Source organism: Chroicocephalus ridibundus, chromosome 1, assembly GCF_963924245.1.
Source record: "Chroicocephalus ridibundus chromosome 1, bChrRid1.1, whole genome shotgun sequence".
Lineage (NCBI taxonomy): Eukaryota > Metazoa > Chordata > Aves > Charadriiformes > Laridae > Chroicocephalus > Chroicocephalus ridibundus.
In genome coordinates, this window is record NC_086284.1 from 188776889 (window position 1) to 188789201 (window position 12313).

The 12313-nt window shown below is 36.5% G+C and overlaps 1 protein-coding gene across 1 annotated transcript in view; it reads right to left on the minus strand.

Moving 5' to 3' along the window:
- Positions 1 to 12313, minus strand: part of CNTN1 (contactin 1) — a 259935-nt gene that overhangs the window by 34141 nt on the left and 213481 nt on the right. Inside the window, exons 17-19 of the mRNA XM_063323139.1 lie at positions 10959 to 11117; positions 7531 to 7680; positions 3915 to 3985 (exon numbers count right to left, since the gene is read on the minus strand). Of these exons, the coding sequence (XP_063179209.1) occupies positions 3915 to 3985; positions 7531 to 7680; positions 10959 to 11117 (380 nt within the window). The remainder of the gene's footprint in view (positions 1 to 3914; positions 3986 to 7530; positions 7681 to 10958; positions 11118 to 12313) is intronic.

The window sequence follows — 12313 nt, forward strand, 5'->3', positions numbered from 1 at the left end:
ATAAGGACGTATGAACAATGATGGATCTTTTTTTCTTCATGACAAAACTTCCAAGAGAAATATACAGAATCAGACCGAAGGCTGGGACTTATGACTTTACTCGGCTTAAGCTTCACTGACCCCTGGCCCAGGTGTGCCAGCTATCAGATCTCATTGCATCCCATTTTCTCTGTTGGTGCCATAAAGTTTCACTGCTTGGCAACATCAGTGCTAAAGTCACAACAATAACATACAGCAATATTAAAAGCAAGCAGCCTTTATCTGGTTGAGGACAGAAAGCTGGTTATAAATGAAACTCCCTAGACACCAGTGCTTCAGCATGGGTTCATCACTGGATACAACTGAAAACCAGCTGTGGCAGTAAGGCCCAGAATCCAACAGGATTTACCATCTGCAGAGTTCAGTAACCAGTAGGCTTCCTCTTGCTTGCTGTTCTTTTTTCCCCATATTTAACTGCATCTCTAGCAGTGGCTCTGTTCAATCAAAAACTGGAAAGTGGCCTCAGCACACCATGACTAGGGGTAGGGCATCCTTCTAGAGCATGGCATATGTATGGACAATCTTCTGGACTGAGTGCAGGTCTCTACGTACATAACTTCTTTGGCTTTTCTGGGGAACACAGGTGAAATGCTGATATGTGTCAAATCTGAATTATAATGGAGCTTTAGACAGCGGAAAGATACCCATCTACCTACAACGTGACTTCTGAGAACACATGAATGACTTAAGTTTAATTGGTGATTAAGATGACTGCCAACAGATAAAATTCAACAAACGTCTCATGCCCAAACCGAGCTGGATATCTGGTCTCTAGTTACGATGCTAATCACAACCCACCAGGTGAAGACTATAACTACAAAACAGCTATGAAAAAAACCAACCAGATAATCTGTTTTATGTGCTTAATTTTTTGTGTGTCAGGCATATTCTGAATGTACCTATTGGATGAGGTATAACTCATGTCTTATCTTCTTTTCTACCTCAGGTTTGACTGGGCATCAGACGAAAATTGGACACATAGTTTCCCAGAACAGCTAACGTGCCTTCATATACCTAAGTGTAGATTCATGGGCAACCTTGCAATTCAAAAAGTAGAAGATTTCACAGATTAGGTCACCTTCGATAGCTCATCTTCTGTCATTGTATGAAGCTGCTTAAAATAAATCAGAATACTATCTCATATGCCAAAGTAAGCAGCTCGTATGCAGCCCTAGTCTCAGAATGTTTTTCAGCCAGAGCAAACTTTAGAAAGCCAGGACTGGCACTTAAACATTATATTCTGGAAGGTCTTAAATAAAATGTTGAAAGCCGCTTGCCCTCCAATGGCTGCACATAATAAGTAGGTCTAAGTAGCTGAATAGTTGGTAGCATCCACTAAAAACTTTGAAAAACAAAACAGAAGAGGGAAAGACAAATGGGGAAAATGAGGAAGAACAGGCATGCCACTCCTAGCTCTCTCTCTCTCAGTTCTTCTTTCAAAACAAGACTCAGAAGAGCTTTGATTGCATCTCTGGCTGTCTCATTCAACCTGGGCTTATGAATCATAGCAAAAGCTGAAAGGGGGTTGGCAGCAACATGTGAGCCTGCCATACATTTTGTTCTTCTCTTCTTAATTAAGGACTATTTTGAGTACCATATGCAAATGCCAGCACATTTGGGTGAATCAATATACACCTTTATCTCAGCCTTACAGATAGATATATTGTTGTCTGTCAGACAGGCTCCATAAATCTAATACCTCTATTCAAAAACACTTGCTAGACATAGTATGAAAGATTCTTGGGAAGTAAATATTTGAAGCCATGTTTAATTTGTCTGACTAAATGAGCTACTCATTACAGGACAGATGTAAAAAGCATGACACTAGCTAAGAGAAATAACTGGAATATAAATCTACTTGGGTGTATAGGAAAGACTGAAATGATCTTGTACTTCTTCAGATCTTGCATTAGTCACTATTCTCCTGGTTATAATTTTCTTTTTTTTAGTTTGGTCACAGCCAAGTTTTCACTGTATTGAAAATGGCACAAGTATGGGTCTTTACATGCAATGCAAGAAGCAGCTCTATACTTTCTTAAAGTTTTTATAAGGCAGTACTTGTGAAGAAATAATAAAATAATCTAGGTCCACTGCATGTGTTCTTATTTGACTTTTGCTCTTCAAAAATAAATAAAGTTCAGAATCAAACCAATTAGGATACATCTACTTCCTAACCTATTGTGACTGGAACTAAGAAATACCTTTTCAATATATTTTAACAGAAGTGTGGATATTCCTTTTTTAGAAACTTAGAAAATTTTTCTTCAGGCAAATTAATTGCCAAAATACTTAGAAAGACTGAATAAATATTTTGAACTGAATTAAAAAAACAAACAAAAAACAAACAAAAAAACCAAGAAAGCCCAAATCTGTTAGCCCAAAAATATGGCTGACTATTTCTGTGTAGTACTTGAGAATTTTTTCAAAAAGGTATGATCAAGCATAAGTAAGAAAAGAAGAAAATGTGCATATGGATTAAAATTTGTGCAGTTATAAGGAGGACCCTTATACAACAATGACAAAGTTGCTGTTGGAATTATGTCATCTTGATATTAATTCCCACAAGAAAAAGCACTCTTCACAGAGGTAAATAAGCTGCTACATCTGAAACAAATTATTCCCCAAAAGACACAAATGGTGCAATATGCCTTATGTGCCTCGTGGCCTTATGAAGGTGAAGGGAGAGGTCAATAGCAAGGTAAATGTGGTAATTTTTTCAAGCATAACATTTAATCATCTTTCTTTGCCAGACGTAATGCTTCTGTAACTCTGTTTTTGCTGGTTACTGATAGGATCTGACATGAATCAGATAGGCTTTTTATTTCTCCTGCCTAGCTTTCTGAAATACCCTTCAGAAGACTTCAACTCTCTCTTTCATGCAACTTTTGCCTATACAACAACTTTGCTTATAAATTCTTATCCTCTCTTGTTCTGGGTTTTTCTTTCTTCCTATCTTCTTGTCTGTTTTCCCTTCTTCCCTGTTTTCAGAAGCATTTTTTCCCCACGGTATAGGTAAATTTTAAAACCCATTGCTTCTATACCAGAATTAAGATAGTATTTATATATATAGCTTATCATGGTACGTGAGAGAGATGAAATTTTCAAAAGACTTTGCTTACTGAAAAGCTTTTTTGGTGACACTGTAATATCTTGAACTTTTCATTCCATTATTTTTGTGATTAACATTTTATCTCTGTCCCTTTCCCCTTTCTTTATTTTGCTTAATACATAATCACTAAAGAAAAATTAATGGCTTGGGGGAAAAGAGCAGCATCATCAGTATGTGGATATCAATGAATGGCTAAATTGTGGTATGAGGCAATGTTATTCTGTGTTACCAATCACATTAGCATAAAATAAAACATAAAATGTCAATATACAAGAATTCCCTTGAAACTCTAGTTAATAATTATGACAGGCTAGTTTATCGAATGGGAAAGTGTCGTTGTTTTTTTTTTAATAAAGCCTGTAAATCTGTGCACAGCACATTAAAGTCATAATTGAGACGTTATACTTTTAGTTGCAGTAAGCAATTCATCATGCTGTTCAGATTGTAACTTAAAAAAAGCCTTGAAGAAAGATACAATATGCAGAGTTTTCAAATGCAGTTACATCAATGCATTATCATAGTCAGCATGTGTTTCAATCTCTTTAAAACATACTCAGAGAATTTTTTTAATAATATTTTGAAAATGTGCAATCCATAAACATCTAAAATATCATTGCCCTCATTCCTTTTTATGTCTGAAAACCTACAGACTGTGTACAAATCCTGCTCTCACATGAGCCAGTGATAAACCATCCACAGGTTTTAGGAGGACTAAGATCAGACACAAGGAAGTACAGGTTGTGTGCCCTCTCAGTGCAGTACTTACCATCCACGTTATCGTCAGCTCTCGATTGCTTCCACCCCCTCCTCCGACATCAGAAGGAGCCACGTTAGGAGCTAAAAAAATAGAATAGACAAGAAAAATGACTACTGAGTATGCAGTCAGTAAAAATATCACTATTTACTTTTCTTTTTACCAGCAGGGCCAATGAACACATGTGGCACACACAATTAAAATAATGATGGTCTGTAAAAGCTGTGAGAGTCTGTGGTCTTGCCGAGACTAATGTATAGCTACTGCTGTGGGAAACATGCCAGTTCTAGCCATACCTAGAAATCAATCATTCTTCTTTTTAACCATATTCTCCACAAACATTTAATTGAATATTCAGAAATGGAACACTCCTCATAGATCTTAAGAGACGCACTGGGTATTGCTCTTGTGCCTCCTCAGACGTTGGTATGCCAAGGGCTCAAGCACCCAGGACTTGCACATGTATTTACCTGACTGTGATTACGTCCATCTACTTCAATGGATTTACTCACAATGTAAATAATGTTAAACCCACGGACATATCTTTGAAGCACTGGCTTCCTAATTCTATTCTAGATTAGTGACATATGTCTTCTTGACATATGAACAGGTAGATGTTCAGCAGCGAAGCTGGCATAGCACTTAGTAATCTACTAATTGCATTTCACACTGATATTCGGTGTAATGAAATAAAATCTGTTCATCTATCACTAGTGCACAGCTGAGTGGTAAAGCAGGATACTCTCAAGGACTCCATTATAAATCATTACTGTATCCTCATTTCTGTAAGACTCTCTGCACTAAGTGTGATGATTCTATTGCTGTCCTCTATGATGTTTGTGTATTTATTTGCTGTCACTCAATACTGAGGACACACAAAGTACCACTGAAAACTTAGGAAATTATGACCTACCTATAGTGCATTAAATATGCTCCATTTAGCTACAAGCCCTATCTATATAAGCATGTTCTTTGTGTTAAAAATTCTTATATGATCAGGCATGTTCTCCACTAATCAGTGAATGCCACAAGATAGTAAGGTGATAGTTCCTAAGTGCTCTCCCACTATTTAAGAAAGATGTTTGCTGAGGCTTTCTCTGAGGGTCAGCTGAGGAGAAACACAAAGCAAAGAATTAATGTTTTCAAAAAGTATATAAATACGTAACAAGAAATTTTAAATGGAAACCAACATTCAGTGCATGGTTTGCATTATTTATTTCTGGCCTTCCTGAAAACAATTAGTCGAGAATGAGACTACGCATACGTATCATGACAATTCAAGAGGAAGCCTGAACCTATTACCTGACCTTCTTATTACTGAAATACACAGTAGTCACACTATTTATTATAAGCATACGACTTTAGTGATAAGTTAGAAGCAGAGGTTTGCTAGAATGCTTAAGTAGTCAAAGAAGACACACAGGCTGCCAAAGAAGAGAAAAAGGACTGTTTAATGTCTTACAAATCACCCTTTTCAAGGGAATCTCCCTCATTCTCTCCACCATTAAACCCAGGTTTCTCTCTCCATTAAGACCAGGTTACTAATTCAGATAGCTATACTTCGACAATTACTCTAATGCATCCATAAGCTAAAATACATAAAAGCAGGCTTTGATCCATTGAATTTTAAAAAAACACTGTGAAATGTGTAATTGATGAAGCAAGCAGATTTCATTAAAAAGAAAAATCACAGCACACATTCTTAGCACACTAATAAAAATGTTACTGAAATTACTGTTATCTACAAGAAGGGGGACTTGAAACTGAAGAAGACACTGATAACATTTGAGTTTAACAGACACTATTTGTCACCCACACAGTACAAGAAAGACACAGCACTGTTTGTTGCTGCTTAACAGAGAACAAATGTTAAAAATAACTGCAATGTGTGGATACGGGTTGTTGTTTGTGCAATAAAATATTTACCGTCTTCAGATTTACATGAAAATGCACATGCGGTACTGGTTCTGTAGTACCCTGGAAGCTGACAGCGCAACCCAAATCCTACTGCTGCTGCTCGTAACAAATTCCAGCTCCTGGCAGAAAACACACTTGGGCACAGACGTTCATCTGCAAACTGTTACTGATTTATACCCCATTTTGGCATGGCAAGAAGTGCTGACTGATGCCTACATTGACATTTTGCTTTGTTTCACCAAAAATGTCTCACAGTCTGCCAGAGATGACAACGGTACTGTGCATGGGGAATCAGACAACAGACTAAACAGACTCCCTCTTGCAAAAGCATTGCATCCTGCTACAAAACTGGAGGATATGCCATTTTTGGGGAGGCTACAACAAATGCCACAAACGTGGCACACTGCAAACTGCAGGACACTACTGCTGTTGTACCTGTGAGCGTTATTTCCCTTCCCTTCCTGTCTCTTTTCTGACATTTCAAAAATGTCTGTTGTGCACCAGGCACTCCAAGAAGCATGTGTAGATTTCGTATTTAGATTCCTGAGCTTTCAAATACAGCTGTTGAGTCATAAAACATACGGTGCTAATAGTCAATTTTATAGGCAGTAATTTCCTTTTACTTTAATATTAAAGTTCTGTGGCTTTTCCTTCCCTGTCCAGATCAATTTAAGCAATCTGTATTTCTTTTCTCCCTAAGCAACAAAATTTTTAATGGACCAAACGTGGGTCCTTTTTAATAAAAGTTTTGAAATTTGCAATGCAAATGCATTTTATTTTGAAAATACTATCTAGTCAAAGCAATGCCCTAGCAGGTCTAATTGCAAAAAAAATAATTTTTATGCCTTGGTTTTGTATTTTTAATTTCAAATCTCAAGCTATGGGACAACAATTGTAAATATATCTAGGTGGCACATGGGTGATAGTATGTGTTAAGGAGGATATACTGGTATAGAGGCTTTGTTGGATACACTCTTTTTGCAGCGATACATTACGTCCTAGAGCACTGCTGTTATCTCCTTTGTACAGTCAAACCAGAATGTATTATCTTGAATAATAACATCTAATTCCTCATTTTGGAGAATTCATTTCAAAAAGGACGTGCCTGAGCTTAAAGGATATCCTTAAATATGCTCTGAGATTTTAACACTGAGCAATTAGACTGATAAGGGCATATGTTGTGTTGGATAATGTCACATCTTTGACGTGGAATAAGAAGACACAGGACCAAACCTTCAATCACAGAAAAATGTCATTATGGGGTGTAACACATATCCCATCATGTATTCTTTAGTTAGAATACAAACCAAACAGGAAGCGGACATTTTCCTTGTTAAAAACATGCAATTTTCCCCCCAGTTCTGCGCCCTGGTCCCAAGCATGTGCATACTTTCATACACACACAACCTGGCTGACAGATACAGTGGGGTATCTCTGAAAGATACAGTATGATTCTGTTTCAGCAATGGAGGCAAATTTGCCATTTGTATCATAATGTTTCTTTCCTGTCTGCTTTGATGCTATCGCATCTGGACAGTCTGGTATTTGCTTACTAAAATCTATAGTAGTGGGTGGCTGAAAATACATTCTCCGGACTTGCAACTCATAAAGTCCTTTTTTAAATAGAAAAAGCCAAAATTACAAAACTGATTAATAAAAATGTGAAAATTAAGAAACACATTAAAAAATTTGACATTTTCTGTTTACGTACGAGCTCCTTCAGTTCTAATTCTTTGTGATGGCATACTAGGTTCTCCTGTGCCCAGAGTGTTTGTTGCTATTATCCGGAACTCATATTCCATCCATGGAATTAAATCAATCACTGTAGCAGATTCCATATTTCCTTCAATATCTGATGGATCTAAAAAAAATAAGAAATTGTTTTTGAAAACAGCATTTTTACAATGAAGTCAGCCAACAATGCAGTTGATTTCAGAAAAACTACCACTATCCTGCAACCACACATAGCCAACTGAAGGAAACTTTATGTTGTACATAAAGGATAACACATTTTACAAGGAGTACTTATGGCAGTGACTGGCAATTTGGAAACTATGACACTATCTTGGATAAACCGTTACAGATTTGTAAGTTTTAACTGGGTGTGAACTAGCAAAAGAATTACATGTAGTTATGAGGTATCCCTACTAATTACATATTGTAGTTGCAGAATTTCATTTTACCTACAGACCAATGCAATGAGAAATCTGGAATGTAAAAACAGTAAAAGAAAAATGCATTATATAGACAAGGGCTAGATGTGCAAATGTAGGGTTTGATCAATTGATAAAGAGTGGTTTATAAAATGTGGTCATATTTTGGTGCACCTTATTAGTGAACATGTTACAACTTGCTATCTAGTTCTGATCCAACAAGAGTAAGTGTTCTTTTAATTCTTGCGAACAGACTTATTATTTTCATAAGGAAGAGCTGCTTTGACATAAATAAAATGTGTAACTCATGACTCTCTCTACAACTCACAGACAATAGGGGTTGTTTCTATAGCTGTCCGCAGTTACAGAAAGACAGAGGATTTTCATTTATTGCGTGAGCCAAGAGTTGTTTGTCAAATTAGAGTCTTGGGTTCAGAGGGAGATGAGAAATGAGATATTCTGCACTGGCAAGGCAGATGATTTGTAATTAAAATATGAATGCAATGGCTGCAAAAAAACAGGCACAGCAGTGTAAGCACTGGATGGGGACACAGCTTTCCTCTATGTAATGATCATTAAATTTTTCATTCCAAAGTGTGTCCCTAAAGGAAAAAAAAAACCCACTTTCCATTTTCTTTCTGCCTGCCTACCACCCTGGGTGGTGGGCAGACCTATTTCTGTCTAATCAATAGTGCCATTGCAAACCTTCTGTGGCACCCAAGCCATGATACAAATTAGGAACTGCTTTTCCTTGGCTACTTACCATCTCTTCGTTTAATCTTACTGTGCCACAAATTCCCAGAATAATTAGGAATAGTCAATACAATGAGAATGTGATCCCTTTAATTTGAAAGAGCAACATAAATGTAAACAACTTACTACACAACCCATTCATACATATTTCCATACTGTGAAGTAGAATACACTCCTTTCATAAAACACACTTGATATTATGCAACCTGAGATGAATGATTTGGTTTGGGAATAATGGTAGTAGCAATAATAACAACAATATTTCCAAAGTGCAATGCCAAAATATATTTTTTTTGTTCCACGCACTGAAAATTAGCGGGATTAAATGATAGCCTAAACGCTGATGAGAGATCAAGTTGGACTGTTCATCATGGTTCTTTCATATGAAAGTGAACACCGAGCCAAACTGGGAGGAGCCCAGAAATTAAGTCAAAGCTTGCAGTGGTGCCAGTGATGGATACTATGCTGATTTTACCTATTTTTTGAGGGAATCATCTATTAATCAAAATGACTCAGTGTGGTCGAAATGAAAAAGCAATGATTTTGAAAACATCGGTATAGTTAATTTCAACTTTTCAGAAATTAATAATTTATATCTTTTCTGCTAGCTTCTTAGAAAAGGAATTTACCAATGCAGATTCCTCCCTGTCCCACTCAAGATATGAATCCTACCCAACATGTCACAGAATAAAACTCAAAAGTCTGCCTGCATGTCTCAATGACTATCTAATGAATTCTGTGAAGCAGAACAACTTCAGACGTGCAGAGAAGCGCATCCCATCATACCTATAACACTGCAAAGAGGAAATCTTCCTGAAAAGTGAGAGAGATGGATTCAAATGTCTGCTCTGAACCAGACAAGCGAAGATCTGAATCCAACACTTGCATCTACTACACACGCTTCTACTTCCAGTAACATGCAGCACAAAAGGAAGCAGTATCAGAGCTACCAACCCCTGATTATAATTTCTTATATTTTCCTATAACCTCATGTCTTCACAATTCCTTTTTTTAAAAAAAATTAAAAAGAAAAAAATTAATAGGAAATAAAATATAATTTATCCTGATGGTGGTCTAAAAGGATCCTCCCTCCTGTTTACATTGTTATTGAAGCAAATCATCAGTTTTTTGAACAGCTCTAATTTCTACATTATTTAAAGTTCAATGAAATCTATTCTACAGAAACTATTAAAGAAGATGTAAGAGATAGGAAGGGACTAGGGAACCTTCTACTTTTATTTTCCAAGATACTTTAACATAAGTCATATACTAGTGCTGGCTGCTGTAAGTAATTATATACAATGAGCTACATACACTACATATTCTAGAAGAGAAATGTGATTTAAGGCTGTAGGCCCAGTATTTTAATCTTTTTACTCTAAAAATGTAACAGATTTTCAGGTCAATATGTCAAAGTCTATTTCTTAGACATCTGTTTCTGTAGTTTCAAAGGACAACTTAAATGAAAGACAATGTCTGAAACTATTAATATTCTTAGTATTTAGAAACGCTGAGTATGCGAGGCCCTAATTCCACAGAAAAGCACTTAAGTTATAACTTATTATGGTGGCATAATGAATCATACTGATAAGCTTGTAGTAATGCTTTCCTTCATAAAGCATTCAAAGATACTAGTAGTTTAAAGATATTTTCATAATTTGTACGTTTATGTTAAATCTTGCAAAGAAATATACATTAACGTGCCTTGTGTTCAGGTAGGGGCCTCCTCAACTGCAATTATGTGGCACAATGATGACATCCAGTGGTTAGAAGGATAATCTTAGCTATGTTTTCTCTAGGGGTGCCAGTTTTAAGGCAACTGGAATTTAAGTCTGCTCCCAGGAAAAAGCAGACAAAACAAACAACCTTCTGCATAACTAATACAGAAATGAAAACAACTGTTTTTCATCCAAATTAACCTGTAAATAAATTTTTACGATTCTAGTAGTTGATGTGGAATGTTTCAAGCAACAAGGAAAGAGGCAAAAAACAAGTAAAAACTCTGGCCTGTTCTTTTCCGTATTTCCTGATATTCAGTTCAGACCCTCCAAGTGCTGGGAACAAACCTGTTGACAACACTCTGACAGGACGGTACCTGCTCCCAAACCCTGTAGCAGACATTAATAGCATCCCCCGTTTCCTTTTATTGTGACTATTTTCTGATTAGCCAAGCTTGCTAACAATCAAACACTTTAAAACCCATTGACTTTATTACTTCCAGCATTACTCTTACCTGTTTTGGCATCTTTCCACTCTTCAGATAGAAAGGTTTTTGACTGGATAGTGTATTTAGAAATAGGGCTATGATTGTCTGTTCCACGACTCCAGGTAAGTGCTACAGCGGTGTCTCTAATTTCTTCTACTCTTATACCTCCAGGTGGTCCTGGAGGACCTGAGAAAAAAAACATTGGAAGTTCAATTCACAAATTCAATATTCTGAAAATGAAAGTTCACTGACTTTCCTTCTTGTATTTTATCAGAAACAAGGCTTTTGAGTCTCATTTTCTACTTAAGAACAGATTGACAATGTATATATACATTTTAATACTCTACAGAGTGATTCAGAGGATAAATGCTCTTGGATGTAACAACTACTAAATGAAACTGCCATGACTCCTCCCTAGGTAGTAATATTGACATTTTCTTAAGTGAAAAAATGATACTTTGTAACTGTTGCTACTCTTTTTCCAAACAACAGTGAACTCAGGGTCAGAAAAAATACACAAAATCTTCCTTCCTAAATTCCACCTAATGATGACCTTATTGGTGGCCCAACTGTAATCTACACTTCTGCCTGTGCTGTAATGGCCCTGGTGGTAATTTATACGGAAAATCTTGTAACTTGGAGAAAAATCATACTTTGAAACATACTTCTATAGACCTCTTCACATTTCTCTTAGCCTTCATATTACCCTGATGTGGTAAACCCAACATCAGATTGAAACTTCCTACAGACTAATATAACTTGAGTGAAAGCAGAACTAGGCAATATTTCTCTACAGTTCAACAAAAGCCTTCCCACAACAAGGATTTCAAAAATCCATGCCAAAATGTGGAAACCACTACACCCACTGAACTAAAAACAGTCTTGTGAACTACATGGGTGAAATCGAACAGCCTCTGTGCACCAGAATAACCCCGCAGAAGACCACCACCAAGGAACAGAGGCACTAAGCTGTCAAATGGAAAACATTTTTCACAAAACAGCCATTCCGTATCTGCCCTTTCAGTCTCGATCATCAGGAAGGACCTATAAAATAATTTCTAAAGAGTATTTTCTTTTCCTTCAAAAGGCAGATACTTGCAAAGATTAATTTCAAAATTCATAGCTGTAGCGAACATAAAAAGTCATGAAATAAATACAGATGTTGGCTTGATGGCACATTACAACGCTCCCAACACCCAGCTAAATCGTCACAGGTAGAAGTTGCTTGTCCTGAACTAGTCACAGTTTCATCTCTATGCTTTTCAAGAATTAAATATTATTTCTACTCACACCAACTACTTAAAATATTTTAAAATGACAGCAATTATTGTCAATCCATATTTGGCTTTAAGTTTGTTAGCTGTACTTCATATCTGAAGAGA